This window comes from Andrographis paniculata, unplaced genomic scaffold, assembly GCF_009805555.1.
Source record: "Andrographis paniculata isolate CXL003 unplaced genomic scaffold, ASM980555v1 Contig38END, whole genome shotgun sequence".
NCBI lineage: Eukaryota > Viridiplantae > Streptophyta > Magnoliopsida > Lamiales > Acanthaceae > Andrographis > Andrographis paniculata.
In genome coordinates, this window is record NW_026137571.1 from 1,110,875 (window position 1) to 1,127,504 (window position 16,630).

General features: G+C 35.5%; 2 protein-coding genes across 4 annotated transcripts; both read left to right on the forward strand.

Annotated features, from left to right (window-relative positions):
- The first annotated feature begins 660 nt into the window (after positions 1 to 660).
- On the forward strand, positions 661 to 5,041 carry LOC127250834 (protein SLOW GREEN 1, chloroplastic-like). 2 transcript variants are annotated; one of them, XM_051274262.1, is made up of 4 exons: positions 661 to 815; positions 949 to 1,054; positions 1,920 to 3,721; positions 4,845 to 5,041. In XM_051274262.1, exon 3 carries the CDS (start codon positions 2,494 to 2,496, stop codon positions 3,694 to 3,696), a length of 1,203 nt encoding a protein of 400 aa, XP_051130219.1. In that variant the 5' UTR covers positions 661 to 815; positions 949 to 1,054; positions 1,920 to 2,493; the 3' UTR covers positions 3,697 to 3,721; positions 4,845 to 5,041. The 2 variants fall into 2 exon arrangements, with proteins under 2 accessions (XP_051130219.1, XP_051130220.1); XM_051274263.1 differs by having other exon boundaries at positions 684 to 815; positions 955 to 1,054.
- A 119-nt stretch (positions 5,042 to 5,160) lies between these two features.
- Positions 5,161 to 14,937, forward strand: LOC127250833 (uncharacterized). Of its 2 annotated transcripts, XM_051274260.1 has the most exons (9): positions 5,161 to 5,277; positions 5,428 to 5,516; positions 5,602 to 5,704; positions 8,948 to 9,299; positions 9,502 to 9,857; positions 10,982 to 11,070; positions 11,188 to 13,101; positions 13,475 to 13,634; positions 13,818 to 14,934. In XM_051274260.1, exons 5-9 carry the CDS (start codon positions 9,809 to 9,811, stop codon positions 14,432 to 14,434), a joined length of 2,829 nt encoding a protein of 942 aa, XP_051130217.1. In that variant the 5' UTR covers positions 5,161 to 5,277; positions 5,428 to 5,516; positions 5,602 to 5,704; positions 8,948 to 9,299; positions 9,502 to 9,808; the 3' UTR covers positions 14,435 to 14,934. The 2 variants fall into 2 exon arrangements, with proteins under 2 accessions (XP_051130217.1, XP_051130218.1); XM_051274261.1 differs by lacking the exon at positions 5,161 to 5,277 and having other exon boundaries at positions 5,376 to 5,516; positions 11,209 to 13,101; positions 13,818 to 14,937.
- Positions 14,938 to 16,630: the final 1,693 nt, after the last annotated feature.

Below are 16,630 nucleotides of genomic sequence, written 5' to 3' on the forward strand. Positions count from 1 at the left end.
TTAAAAAGCTATTTCCCAAACACTCTCTTGGTTTATACATTTCCTAGATTAAAAATATTTCAAGTAAAAAAAAATAGATTGGACAGTATTTAATTTGTAAGATTTTTAAATATTCATAATATTCATTGAAAAATATGTAAAAAAAAATTAATTTATTACACAAACTCCACATAAAATATTTATTCTTCAACATTTAAGCTTTGTTTAGATAGATATTATTAGAAGTTTTTGGAATTTGAGAAGTTTGAAAAAAAAATAAAAAATAAAATGTTATATTTGATTTAATATTTTGTGAAGAGAAAAAATATATTTGATGCAATATTTTTTTAAAAAACAAATAATGTCAAATGAGTGAAAATATTTTGAGTAAACAAAATCTTATATTGTAGTATTAAAAATTAAAATTTCATTTATAATGTGATATTAATATTTATTTATATAAATCAATAATGATTTAAAACGCATATACAAAATCGGATACGACAAAAACACTTTAAAAATGACAAACAGCTCCAAAGCAGCAAAATCAAACAAAAGAGACACCTAAAATAAACTCTGGAAGAATTGAACCTCATTTACAATTTTTTACATGCAGCACACAATACAATACAATGACAATGACAATACATCAGTCTTCTATTAGAGCCCCCAACCCCCCACCCTACCCTATGGCCCTCTATTTATTCGAAGAAACCGCCTTACGTCCCGTCCACCATATTTCTCTTCCTGTCTCGGCGCTTCAATTGATTCACTGTCAGTCAGTGCATATATTCATGGAGGATCTGTCGGAATCGCCTGCCAAATACATACACACGGTAAATTAAATTTCAATTCTCTTATCGCTAATTGATTCGTTAAGCAATTTCCTATCTGTATCTGTTCTTCTGTTAATTGATGCATACATATATGGAATGAATGAAGGAATGATTAATTGAGTAATGAAATCAGGTGCAGCACTTAATTGAAGAGTGCATAATCTTCGATTTGAGCAGAGAGGAGTGCATGGAAGCTCTCTCTAAGCATGCCAATATCCTCCCCTTCATCACCTCCACAGGTACTTAGTTGTACTTCGCTAATACGACATCGTTTCATTTCCCCCAATACCCACAGTAGCAGCTACCATCCAGAGAAGAAGATGAGTGATACGACGTCGTTTCACTACCACTGTAAAATTGATCGAGTGGATTCGTAATACGATTATACGACGCCGTTTTCACCACAGAGGAAGAATCTATACGAAGTATTGCAAATTGATCGAGTAATTGATACGACGTCGTTTCACTCTACCACTGTAAAATTGATCGAGTGGATTCGTAATACGATTATACGACGCCGTTTTCACCACAGAGGAAGAATCTATACGCAGTATTGCAAATTGATCGAGTAATTGATACGACGTCGTTTCACTCTACCACACTGTAAAATTGATAGAGTGGATTCGTAATACGATTATACGACGCCGTTTTCACCACACAGAGAATCTATAAGAAGCATTGCAAATTGATCTAGTAATTGATACGACGTCGTTTCACTCTACCACTGTGTAAAATTGATCGAGTGATTCGTGATACGATTGTACGACGCCGTTTTCACCACAGAGGAAGAATCTATACGAAGTAAAACTGATCTAGTAATTGATCGACGTCGTCTCTCGCTTAAGAATCATAAAACGTCGTCGTTTTTATGACGGAGAAAAATCTCTCTGAACTAGTAATACATACGACGTCGTTGTAACAAATGAGAAGAATCCATACGAAGTGTTGCAAACAATTCATACGACGTCGTTTCGCGCTTAAGAATCATAATTCGACCCCGTTTTTTCACGGCGGAGGAAGAATATCTATGAAGTGTAAACCGATCTCGTTACGACGTCGTTTCCCAACCCTAATCCCAATCTTTGCTCTGCGTTGTTTGTGCAGTGTGGAAAGGGCTGGAGAAAGAGAACAAGGAATTCTTCGAGGCGTACGATAGAAGACGACAGGAAAAAGCTACCTTCCACAAGTGACGGACGGGACAAATCCTCCCCACCATCGTATGCAGTGAAGGCTGCTGCAACTATCGCCGTCCGATTCTAAGATAACACGTGGCTTCATCGCGTTAACCTTCACGGTGGTCATGCATGTACCGTAATACCCTCCCTTTCTTTATTAAAATATAATATAAAATTACGGTTTGTTTGTTGCGATCACGTCGCAGGGTTTGTTAGTAAATAACTGTATTTCTAACTTAAAGATTCTCAAATTAGTTATACCATGCCGAAAATACAAAGGCCCAAAACAGAGGCCCAGGCCCAGATAAGACTAACTTGTTATATAGAGTGCTTAACTGCTAATAACAAATTCATAACTTGCGACTTTAGTATAAAAAGGAAGAAACCGTAGGGAACTTCACCGGACGGTTCAAAAACCTCAAGGCTTTGTTCATCGTTATCTTCAGGGTTTAGATTGTTCATTTCTTCTCAACTGACTGAAACCTTTCGAAATCACTGCCGCCATGTTTTCTCTGAGCATTTCCGCTGCTACTCCCGCCGCCGGCCGTTCATCGGCGGTTCCTCCGCTCGTTTCTCGACGTCTATATCTCGGTGAGCCGTTATCTTCGCTCGCCTTCGGTCCGTCTCGTCGACCGCTGGCTCTGTCGTCACCGATTAGAGCTTCTTCGCAGAAGCCAATCGATGGAGGTCTGGGGAAATCGTTTAATTTCCAGAAATTTCAAGTTTCCGACGAGAATTCACCTCCTGAAACGCCGGCGAATCCATTTGTCGGCGTTCTGAAAGCTGGCCTGGTCACCACCATCGCTGCCGCCGCACTTACTTTTGCTAGGTTTTGTCTTCCTATTAAACCTGCACTCGCCGATGCAACATATGGCTCTCCTTCTGTTGGAACTACAGCTCACTTGTCAATTTCGGAGAAAGACAAGGAGAGACTTCTCCGAGATCAACTGGCTTCCAATCCTTACGACGTGGATGGACTGCAGCAACTGGTGGAAGTCAAAGTGAAGTCCGGACAGATCGGTGAAGCTATTGTGATTCTCAACAAGCTAATCGAACTCGAGCCGAGGGAAACTCAATGGCTGTTGATGAGATCGCATTTACGCGCTCACAGAGGGGAGACTTCGTTAGCGAGACAAGGATTCCACCAGTTACTAGAAATGGATCCTTATTGCGTGGAGGGTTACCATGGATTAATGATAATTGCTTCTCAGAATGTTGAATCTCCTGAAGAGTTGGTCAAGGTTGAGAAACAAGCTTTGGCGGCTAAAAACTTGTGTAAGAAGGAGAATAAGAAGGGTTTAGTTAGGGATTTTTTGCTGCTTCTGGCTCAGATTAGGGTTCTTCAGGGAAAGCCTGAGGAGTCATTGAAGATTTATCAGGATTTAGTGAGGGAAGAGCCGACGGATTTCAGGCCTTATATCTGCCAGGGTATAGTCTACACTATATTGGGCATGGAAGATGAGGCTGAACAGAATTTTCAGAAGTATAAGAGATTGCTTCCCAAGGGGCATCCCTGTGCAGCCTATTTTAATGACAATGTGCTTGCGAGCAAACTTTACGCCAAAAAGATGCATGAAGTAGCGGAAGAGGACAGAGCTATTCCAGTGGTGCAGACTAACAAACTTTATGGCCGAAGGATGCAGGAAGCGAGGGAGAATGAGACAGCTATGCCGGCGATGCCCCCTCAGATGGCTATGTACACTTGATCCAGGGCAAGATTTTTAGAATAAGGTGTGTTAACTGGATAGCTTTGTTTTTTTTGCTTTGGTTAAAGTTTTGGGAGAACAGTTATCTGGCTGATAAGTTTTGCATTTATGGAAAAATATTATTGAAATGTCTTGTTAGCTGCATTATATTTCATCTATGGTTTTCATATGTGATTTTATTGTGTGAGTGTCAATAAACTATAGATATTGACACAACTTTGTGAACAGAGTGATTTGAAAATTGATATTGCTGTAAGTAGAAGAGAAATGTTGAACTGGAAATCGTATGAAGTAAAACTTGTTCGGGAACTTACTTATTGAATGGTGTTTGGTATGTGATAGTCCATTAATACACAATATACATAGCATCTTTGATGTAAGATGTTTAAAATAATCTAAACAACAATGGAATTTGTTGTTAGTATTATTATTATTATTATTATTATAATTGGTGCTGAAGCTTACTGAATCTGTATGTGACAGTCCATGTGTGGTATATATTGAGTACTCACTTAGTTTAGAATCTCAGCTTTGATTATAATTAGTTGACATCTGATGTTAGAGTTGATTGTGTTATACTGGAAATTTTAGAATGATGTGCGGGGGGAAAATGTGGTAATGAAGATGTTCAATCGATACAAGTTACATAATTATGAGCCAACTCTGATAAGATCTTAAGCAAACAAAAATAATTGTGGTTTCTCATTCTTTTCGTGTCATGCTTTAGACCCGTGAAGTGATATGGTTTGTTATGTTGTTGTAACCTCATTTAGAATGAATAAAGCTCCTTCTTGAACCATCCCAACATTTGCTGATGGTCGGGTTGTCAAATCAAATTAGTGAGCTGTTGAAACAATCCTATCATGATGTACTTACAAGTTAGGAAATGGGTCAAAATAATTCGGTTGGCTAGCATTAAATTGGTTGCAATAGATGGTTGTCTTGTTACTGAAAGGATGCCTTTGGAAAAAAAGTTCATATAAAACGTGCAGTAACATCATCATTTTTCTCCGAATGTACACAAGTTTTGTATCTTACTTCTTTCACCAAGAATTATAAATTTTCACTCTGAAAATGATGATTTAATGTATATGTCAGTTCTTGGGGATAGTTTTGAATTCTAATAGCTTGGCTTTGATGAATTTCAGGGTTAGAGAGTTCTGGCTGATCTGCAAGAGGGCAACCAAATCTTTCAGTAGATAACAAATCTTCTGTTGCTGGGATTGACCTGGCTGCATTTCCGGCAATCCTTCCATGTTTTTTTTTTAGTAGACTACAAATGCAAATTGTTAGAAACTGAAAATTCTAGTTGATATAACTCAAGAAGTGCCCCACAATTTGCATATTTTCATCTCCTGAATGCTATGATGACAATCTTTTTTCATTGATTAGATATGAAATTCAAGAGTGAAAAATATTAGGAATGGATTGAATAATCACATAACAATTGTAGAGCTCCTGCAGGTTCTGGAAAGCCGACAAGCAGAAGGGGCGAATAATCATGAGATCGATGGCCTTGTCCGAAAAAAGGCCGCGGCAAATTCTGGAATCATTGTTGATTTTTCCAGTGGGGGCCAAAAGGTCATTCTCTCTTCCCACCCTGTCTGATTCCATTTTGTTCTCTCTCTCTCTATATATATAACTATCTATCTCTATCTCTATCTCTATCTCTATATCTATTTATTTGCATTCAATAATGTCCCTTCTCCCCTTTCCCAAATTGGACACCAGGTTGAAATTCCTTGCCAAGGCTCTCTTTTGCTATTTGATGTTGGCCCACGCCCCTTCATGTGTTTGTTTGCCTTTAGTTCTTTCTATAGGTAAAAGATCCCCAATTTTGCTCCTCTGTTTGTTTGGTATGGCAAAGATTTCATTGATGTTTGTTTGTTGACATTGTTTGGACAGGAAAGGACAGGACAGGCAGCAAGCATCTCGGCTTAGGACAGTGTTGATTGATGATGAGGGCACTGATTTCTGGGCTGATTTTTTAAACTCCCTCTGGAGACAGGTACAGGACTCCTCCTAGTTATTGCACTCTAGCATTTCCAATGGCACCAAAATTTACACTGATTTATTATTTTAAAAACCACCCTTTTTATATATATATTTACACCCTCGAGGGTGTGTTTGTTTGGGGATTTGGATTTTGAATTGAGATTTGAATAGTAAAAATTTTGAATTTGAATAGTTATACGATGTGATGTTTTGAATGTAAAATTAATTTTTAGTATAATATGAAAAATCAAAAATAGGTGTTTGATTTGATATTTTTTGGGGGAAAAAATAGGATGAATAGTGGAAATTAAATCCAATTCCCCAAACCAACGCACCCTTGAAAGTAAATAAATAAAAATTGTTCCTATTGTTTAGCATCAATTATGATTTTTCACTGTAGCTCCACAACTATTTAGTATGGGCTTTGTGTGTTTATCTGGGGGTTCAGATTTTGGGTTAGGATCTGAATATTAAAAAATTTGAATTGGAATAGTGGTATGATGTTATATAAATAAGTATTGATGTGATATTTTAGATGTAAAATTAATTTTTAGTATAATATAAAATATAGAAAATAAGTATTTGATTTGATATTTTTGGAGGAAAAAATTTGTATGAATAGTGTAAATTTGCCAGAATCCTTCAAACAAACACTTAAGATTAATTTAATCTTTGTTATAAATTTAACTCTATAATTCATTAATTCCCTATAGTAAACCACCCCTTGGAATACTATAAAACCCGGATAAATTTGCATAGGGGCTTCCTTTAAATAAGAGTTTTGGAAATTAGGTTATTGCAAATGCTATATAAATGACTGATTATTATTATTGGTGTTAAAATCAACACAATCTGTCAACTCATATTCTTTTGCCACTTCACACTTGTGCACATATTGTCCTCTTTTTACAATAATTGAAGTATGGAGCCCCAAAGTTGGACTTTTTGTCTTCATCAAATGACGAAAGATAAGATTTGTCAATCTATTGCTAGATGCATGAAAAATATAACATTTTGGACAATCTTGTACACCAACATAGCCTATTCTTGTTGCTTCTTTATTCTTCATGTGTTTTTATGGAGTATAAGCTATGAAAGGATAAAGTTTTTCAGCATCCAACACAATTAGGGTGAAAGAAAGAAAGTGGTGCCAAATCTGTCATCTGAAATTTATTATTTTCTTGTTAGAAGATGAACAGAGAGCCATGTGAGACACAAAGACAGGTCTGAATTGTGTGACAAATGTAGATGTACTATTATTATTTTACCTGAAATTGACACCCCTAATCGAAGAGAATAGCATCAAATAGATAAATAAATAATGTTAGGGTTCCCTATGTTTTCTTAGGTCTTTTTTCACTTTTTCTTGTGGTTAAGTTAAAAGGGTTTATCATTTCTACATAATTGATATACTAATGAAAAATAAGGTGATGGTTACACTACTGATTATAATTAATTAGTACTCCTCCGTGTCACTTAAATTATCCATTTATTAAAAAGTGAATTAGTAAAAATAATTATTTCTTCCGTCCCACATAAAATATTCTCACTTTTTATTTCGGTTTGTCTCACATAATTTGTACAAAAATTTATGTAAAGTATAACTAATACTCCTTTCGTTTACCCTGCAATATTTTCTTTTTTGTTTGTCTTAAATTCACTGCAATATTTTCAAATTTAGAAATAATTAATAATATTTATATACATATATTAATATACATTTCACTTTATTTCATCACATTATTCAAATAAAAAAAAAAATAATAATCATTTCTCTCTTCAATCACATCACTTAATATCCAAATTATTTCAAATTATCACTTAATATTTCAAATTATCTCAAATAATTATAAATTAAGATTAAAAAAATTATAAATTATGAATTTTAAAATTGATTAAAATGTATAATTATATAACTTTTCAAAAAAATGACAAATTATATAGAATAAACTGAAATAGAAAGAATGGACAAATTGACACATTGAACACTTTTGGTATCCTTTGTGGTTGGAGGTTCCATTTTCGTGAAGTGCGCGAGTGTGTGGTTGAAAAACAACACTTACTAGTATAATACTTATGTCACAATTAATTTCAATATTGTCGCAATTGTTCCCGTAACATAGAGTATAATGTATGATATGATCCGATAAATATGATAATAATTTATATAGCACATGTTATTTTAATTTCAACTATATGTTATGTGTGTTATTGCCGGATGTTTAATTTAATCAAACACACTTACCAACTTTCACAAACACACAATCATCACACTTCATAAAGCTTAAAAAGCTTAATGATGCCCAAAATTCATCCTCTTAACTTAAATCACAAGACATGATCTTTTTCGTTTCTTTCCTAATAATAATAATGATTATTGTTTTTCTTGTGATGTGAATGACATTGATGTTTCACCACCTCACTTATTAACTTAATTCGTATTGTGGTTAAAATAAAATAAAATAAAATAAAATTCTAAGTGGATTTGAACCCACTTTAATTTAATTTGGGGGGTTAACTTTATACGCACCCCTTTCGCTTTTTCACAAAACACCACTCTTTACAAGTCAAATTTCTTCACGAAACAAACACTTCCATCCCTCCAAAAGTGCTCTCATTGTTTACAATATCATTTTGACTATTCGTGCCTTTGTTTTTCTTCTTTAATAAATTGTGTTAAAAATAAAATATTACCATATATACTTTTTTTTAAAAAAATATATATAAATATACAGTTGTTACTTTTCAAGTATATATTGAATAAATTTGAAAGATTAGATTGAGAATCCGTAAGTAAAGCTACTATCATTGTCCTTTTTGTATTTAGCTTAATTTTACAAATAACCTCAAATTAAACTTTATTCAGATAAGAATTTTTGAAAGTTCTGTAATTTTAAAATATTTTGATAATAATAAATATTTAATATAATAAAAAAAATAATTTAAAGCTATATGTGTAAACTGAGCCAAAAAGAAATTGAAAGCACAAAATTAATACTCATCGATTAATTATTAATCAAATAACTGGCTAGTCTAATCACGTAGGCTAAATTGCACGTAGCCCACAGAGAAATAAAGACCGTTTGGTTATAATGGTATTGCTATCATCGCAGAGAAACCCGATTTTCCGCTCTAAAAACAAAAGTCGCTGTCGGGAATCTAACTAACGATTTTAATACTACTATAATTTTGGATAATTTGTCCTACCAAACATGTATGCAGCTTCTTTGACATATTTGCCCTTAACCTTTCCAAGATTTCCCAACGTCGCCGAGCATTTATTGCGTGGCATTTCGGATTTTCGCCACGTGTCAGTGGGCCGGGCGCCGATGGCGTTAAACACTGTTTTACCTCGTGATTCCGGGAGGGCACTTTAAGGGGTAAGCTAGAGTGAATCTGAGCTGTTTATATTATGTCGGCCCGGTTAGTGGACGGTGTAGATTTGTCTGGAATTGAGGTCCATGGACCTTCCAAGATTGTTACAGTATTCAGCCATCAGTGTAGCTAAATTCTATATTTCAAACTGGCAATTCAAAATCACGCACTCTGCCGTCATTAATGGCCGCCTGCCTCCTTTCACTTGTTCTCCGTGCTTTCTCTCTCTAAAGGTATGCCTATGCGCACTTTTTTTTTTTTCGATATCTTTTCTCTCTCGTTTGATGTTGAGCTGTGCTGTGCTGTGTGTGTTGCGTCGATTGCTTTTTTTTTTTTTTTTTTTGTTACTTAAGAATGTGCGAGTGTTGCGTTTTCGACGTGATGGTTTGCTTGATGTGGTTACGGTTAGTTTTTTGATCTGTTTGGATTGTGCAGGGGGATCTGGTTATGGAGTTTTTCCGGTTTTTGAAATGCTGGTTAGCTGAAGATAAGCTGGAGTAACAATGGCGACGGTTTTCGAGGCGATGCTGTGCTTTTCTCCGATAATTTCGATCTGAATTTCTTCACCGCTTGTTTTGTTTCTCGGAATCTTCGTCTTCTTTTTGAAAAAGAATTTTCCTTTAAAAAAAAAAAAAAAAAAAATCGTTCTCCCTCTCTCTCTCTCTCCCTCTCTTTTGCTTCTATCTCGGGGTGCTACCGGTTGCTGTTTCTGCCTGCGTCATTTAAATTGTCCAAAAGGAAAATGGAGAGAGCTCGGCACAGAAAATCGAAAAGTGCTTCTGGCATTGAAGGTAAGTTGTTACTTGAACACATGGTTTTAGCGTGGCTGTTTCGATCATTGAAGAACAGTTATTGCTTTTCCTTTTCCTTTTCCTTTTTCAAACAAAGATATGCCAAAAATTTAAACTCAGTAACAGAAATTTCATCTAATCACGTCATTCTTTCTAGGTGATAATGTCGATCATCTCGATCAAGTCTTTAAAAAAAAATGTGTGCGCTTTTTAGTTTTTAGTGAGCAATTCTCATTTTCTTATTCTCCTTCTGGATGAGCTATAGACCTAAATTCAGGAGAAAAGTTTGAATGTAAAATAGAAGCAAGTTTTGAATCTTAAAACTCCTAACTGAGGAGTTGTAGTTTGGGAAAAGGAAAAATACTCAGCATAATCAATATATTTTTTAAGTTTCTTCCATAACTAATACTCCTTGTTAGGTAAGCTTGACCAATTTTTAGGCAATTGGCTCAAAAATTACAATTTAGCTGCTGATTGCAAGATCTGGTATTGTAAGTCATTAAAGAGCAATGAATCTTCTAATGAATAGGTGAAACTTAAGGCATACATGTATTTGTTTTTTGTGTTTTCTCTTCTTTGCTTATGTGAAGCGTGAGGGCCCTAAAATAAGTATGTGTTGATAAGTAGCATGCTCGTGCTTTTACTAAAGCAAGTTTATTGGCAAGTGGAATGAAAGGAACTTTTTTTCCCAGTGGTATGGCATAATTCTGTTCAGTCTTTGGATTTTCTACTTATGATGGGTTATAATTGCTGGTCCTCATTCCTCAAAAAGCAGTACTATGTAGATAGCTACACACACTCTCCTCAAATTATTACCCTTTTGTTACCTCTATTCCTTCTCAATTTTCTGAGTGACAGTAGACTTTTGGATTTAAAACAATAGAACTGCTATATACATGTTTCTGTTGTTTTTTTGGGTTAATTGTTGTATTACTCGACTATTATTGTGGATATTCTTTTGCTGAATGCATAAAATAGTCTTTGTTGCGTGACTTGTTGATGATAGTGATCATTACATTGCCTTTAATTTTCTTTTAATCTATTTTAAGTCTTTGATGATAGAGATTATGAGTCGGAATGTACACTCTGGACATAGATTAATTCTCTTCCGGAATCTTGACCAGGAATTGTACAGGCCCAGAAACACAAAGATGCGGCGAGACTGTCTTCTGATTCTCGATCTTATGTTGAAGGAAGAAATAGGAATGATATGGTCTGTAATGTACTTGTGTTTATCTTATTTAGCATACAAGAAATTGTGTTTTTGTCTTATGTTTATTTCTCTAATTGGCAATTTGTGTAAAATTTGATAGCTTCTGATTTTCTGTAGTTCATGCCTGAATATGGACAGAGCTCCTCTGCATGGGCAACTGGTATACCAATGAAGAAACTACTGGCAGAAGAAATGTCGAAAGAAGTTGGATCCAAGAAACAATCTCCAAGTGTTATTGCCAAGTTAATGGGCCTCGAAGGGATGCCATCCCCTCGGCATTCCCACAGACAACAGCGAAGATCTTCAGAAAGTTCAATCAACTCACAAAAGAACAGCCACCTCTACGATGGTCAGTTTAACAAGAGAAGGTCAAATGATCATCAAGAGTTCAAGGATGTCTACGAGGACTTGGAAGCATCTCATGTTGGGAATCGACGATGCTCCTCAAGATGGAATGCAAGCTCAATTCTTACAAAACCTGAGATGGCACTCATTAAGCAGAAATTTAATGATGCAAAACGTCTTTCAACTGATGAAAAGCTGCAGTATTCGAAAGAACTGGATGATACCTTAGAGATGCTAGACTCCAACAAGGATTTGCTATTAGAATATCTACACGAACCGGATTCCTTGTTTGTGAAGCATTTGCATGATATAAAGAATGAGTCTAAGAGTTCTACGGGCAGTCATATTGCAGTGTTAAAGCCATCAAATCCCGGAATGTTTGAAAGCAAAGCAAAAATGTGGAGATCAGAGAGAAATACTTCAAACAAACACCATCCCACTTCTCACCTGAAACGTGAAGATGGCCTTCTGCTCGAACCACACAGTCGCCACAGAGCCCGTATTTCTCATCATTCTTCAAGAATTCAACTAGAGGAGAAGAATGAGGATCATATTCTTCCCACCAAGATCGTCGTTCTGAAGCCAAATCTTGGGAAGATGCAAAACGATGGTGTGTCGGGTTTCTTGTTCAATCTCTCAAATGGTTATCACCCGAGCTTCAAGAAAGTGAAGGAATTTCAAAAGGTTGGAGGTTCCGACACAGTTGCATGCACAAGGAAAGACTTATTTCATGATGAGGGGTTCTCAAAGCCCATTTCCAAAGAAGCGAGAGAAATAGCGAGGGAAATTACGATGAGGATGCGAAACGGCTATCATGACACTGAAATGGTCGACGCAAAGTCAATGAAGTTCAAAGGGTACGCGGGAGATGAGAGTTCCTTTGATGCTAATGAAAGTGATTCGGAAAGTGACTCAGAGGAGTTCAAATTATCTTCCGGAAAGACATTCAGTGACAGTGAATATTGCAGATACACGCATCATTCTGCGGAATCATCTGTCAGCCGCGAAGCTAAGAAGCGACTCTCTGAAAGATGGATAACAACTCACAAATATCAAGATTTGGAAATGGTTAGCAAGGGCAGTACACTAGGCGAAATGCTGTCATTACCAGATAGGGAAACGAGGCCACGCCATTTCAGTGGTAAGACACATTTAGACAGGTCGAGCAATCAACTTTCTCGCAATAATGGAGCTGCAACGAGGAACGGTCCTATAGGCATCAGTAGTAGGGATGGGTGGAAGGATAATGTAAGCAGGCATGTATCCGGATCTCGATCGCTTTCTTCGTATACAAATGGGAGAAGTACTTGGAAAAGCTCTTGTCATGATGATTTGCCCGAAGATTCTTCACCAATGCACATTCGAAATAAAGTTGCAAACGGTAATTTAAGGCATAAAGGTGATTCATCACAAGATTCAAAATCAAGAAGCAGAAAGGTTAGCCATCATCAACTTAAGTTCGCTGCCAGGATGGATTCTTCTCCAGAAACCAATTTCGAGATGCAAATGGAGGCCAAATCGAATTACCCAGCCGAACAACAATCCATGGTTGATGCAGTGACAATAGCTGAACCTGGAAGCCCTACCATGTCTTGGAAATCTTCTGAGTTGCTCCCGACACCATCGCCTTCAGCTGTAGATGGCGGTAAACCTGCTATTCATGACCTCGACGAATCCAAGCTCCAGGTTCGGATTCTTTCCTTTAATGAAAGTATTCAATTTCTGAAGATTCTTTTGTCGACAGATTTAGTACTATTAATGCTACTTAGTATCTTTTCATTTATTACTTTCATTTAATATGTGCATGCTGAAAACTTGCCTTATGTGATTACTGTTTACGTGTTGAATTTGGAATCAGCGAACGGCCTATAAGTGAAAAAAAACAAAGATTTCTTCTTTCGATTATAACTAACCAATGTTAGCATTTGTGTTCGAGTTGATTTTACCACAATTTGGATCCTTATGATTAAGACACGTCGCGCCCGTGCAGTATCTTATCGAAATTCAGACTTCCTTTTCTTCTAACTAGCCCTCTCTTCGTCTTCGGTTATGCTTACAGGAACAAAAGCAGGAACCCGCCAAGCATAGAGCTGAGCCGGATTCCTCGGAAAGCTCCAAGGAAGCTGATCATCCGAGTCCCATCTCAGTCCTCGAGGTTCCTTTCGCCGAAGAAACCTCAACTTCTGAAAGTTTTGAGAGAGTGAGCGCTGAACTTCATGGTACGCAAAAATTTTCTCATAATTTTGATATATGTCTCTGGCAGTTCTCGGTATGTTTAATCCTGAATGTCTCGTTGCATAATTCTGGTCAATTTTTGTCGACTAATGTATTTGGTTATGTTTTCTGTTCTTGATTACATTCATAATTATATATAATTACGATCTCATCTCTTTTTGCCGCAGAGCTCCGGCTGCAACTGAAGCTTCTAAAGATGGAGTCCGGCGCATATCCCACCGAGTCGTCGCTCGGCCCCGCCGAGGACAACGCCGCACAATTATCTCCAAGTGTTTCAGAAGGAAACCATGCAGGATCGATAACATGGGAAACTTCTTACATTATCGACATTCTCGTCGAATCTGGTCTCGAAGAGTCCGATTTCGACATATTCAGGACAAGATGGCACGCCCCCGACACCCCTCTTGACCCGAGTTTATTCGACCATCTCGAGAAGAAACACGGAAACGGGACAAACGAGTCGAGATCCGAAAGAAGGTTCCTCTTCAACCTACTAAACACCGCAATCTTGGAGATCTTCCACGACCACGTTGACATGCACCCGTGGGTAACGCAGAAACTCGGGGAACGAAACTTGAAAAGCAAGCAAGGAATCCGAGACGCCCTCGACAAGTTAATCAAGCAAGAGTTTGTCGACGGGGATCAGATGCTGCTGGTCGGAACGCTCGACAAGGAAATGCGGTGGTCGGGTGCCCGAAGAGAAATCGACGTGATAGGTACCGAGCTCGAGGAATTGCTAATAGATGACCTGGTAATCGAGCTTCTTCTTCTTCTTCGATCGTAAAAAAAATATGAAAAAGAAAAGTTGCGAAGTTTCCGGCGTAGGTAAACGTTAGGCGAACAGCGAGGACGACGAAACACATAGCGGCGGCGGTGGGGATCGATCCCGGAATAAATTTGACGGCTTATCGGCAAACAGGTTAGCCATGTCTCGCCTCTTTGGCTTTGATAGTTAACAAGCAATCCTCTATGGTAGAATTTTAGCAGCATTGATCGATGTTTTCTTATCTGCATAGGAGAATTGGTAGGAGGAATATGATAGACTGTTACATATATATATATATATATATTTGCTCGTATAAATAAGAAAATCATATAATGTCATATTGTATTATCAATCATGTTTTCGTTTAGTGCTATATAGAGGTGTTAAATGATTTGGGTAGCTCGGGAGTCAAGCTCCATTTGACTTGATTTGTTTATAGAGAAATATATAAACCAAGCTCGAACGGAGCTTGCTGATAATATGTTTATATTATTTTATATATTATAATATATATAACTTTTTTTTATATCAAAATTCTTTTTGTTATAATAAAATTAGATACTCCCTCCAAAGGATGTTATTTGCTTTTTTTACATAAATTTTTTAATATTAGTACTCCCTTTGTCCCATAATTATGTATTCATTTGCTTTTTGCACGGAGTTTTAAAACTATTAGTATTATATTGTGATATAAGAGGAATAAAGTAGAAATAACTAAATTGACATTATTAGTATTATGTGATATAAAAGTAATAGTATTTGTGTAATATATTTGAATTTGTAAAGGTATTTGTGATATTAGGTAGATAGTACATTTATTTAAAATGGATATTTTGTTATGAGATATATCAAAATGAAAAAATGGATACTTTGTCATGGGACGGAGGGAGTATTATATTAGATTTTAGTAGAAAAGACAAAAATATTCCTATTAGTATGGTGTAATATAAAAGTAATGACATTTGTGTAATATATTGTAAGTTGAAATGGTATTTATTATGTTAGATAGGTAGTACAATTATGATAACTTTGTTTTGGGACGGATGAAAATAAAAAATGATAACATTTCAATGGGATATAGGGGAGTATTAGTGTTTAATTTATATACTTCCTCCTCCGTCTCATATCTATATATCCATTTACTTTTTGTAAAAAAAAATGGATAGATTGTTATAAAATGAATAATAAAAAGTACATTAAATAATAAAAATTGAAACGAATCTCAAATTTGAGCTTGAGTTCAGGCCTTATTAGCTGAGAAAGTACATAATAATAATATTTTTATTAATATTATACAAAAAAGATATTCACGACTTTTCCATAATATCTTTAGTATAACTTTTTTACTTATTCTACTTCTATAATAATAATGATAATAATAATATTTAGTTTGTATATTACATAAATAAATTAAAATATTTTATTATAAATTATTTTAATACCAAATTCAAAAGAAACACGCCTCTAATATATATTGGTATGCTTCTGTTTGGATCCAAACCTAGAATATGTAGTGAAGTGATCGTAACTAGAATTGAATCGACAATTTAAAGATCTAAGTGGGATACTACCAAACCAAGATCCAGCTTTATATCCAACTCAAGTTTATCCATTCTCTTCCTTCACGATTCAAATCAAGTTCGTTTAATTCTTCTCAAATTTCACTTTGTTCCATCACAGTTGTTGATTCGGTTTGCTTGTTCGCTGTTGAATTAGCAATTCAACTTTCTTTGTATGAAAGAAAAAAATAAAATTGCAAAGACTTGTTGGCCAATACATTTCCATGATTCAATGTCACTTTCTTTGATTTTTCTTTACACAAGAAAATAAAAGAACCATAGAAAATATGATATTGATATTTAGAATTATAAAGTGTATTTTTTATATTTATCATATCTTTTAATTAAAATTATTATATATTCATTATAAATTGAAATAATAAAATGAAAGGCATAGCAGGTTAATAAATCTATATCGGTGAGGAAATCAATATAATTATATAAGAATTACTTATTCTTCTTCTTTTTTTTTTTTTAAAGGCAACATAGAAAAAAAATTTATGTGGTATTCAAGCTTTGATGAAAAGATCCCGTAATCCTAAAATTTTGTTTTACCAAGTTCAAATAATATCATAAAAAATATTTTACTCTTTAATACTCAATGAAAATTGTAATAGACGCATTCAAATTACGAATATTATTACAAATTCATAGA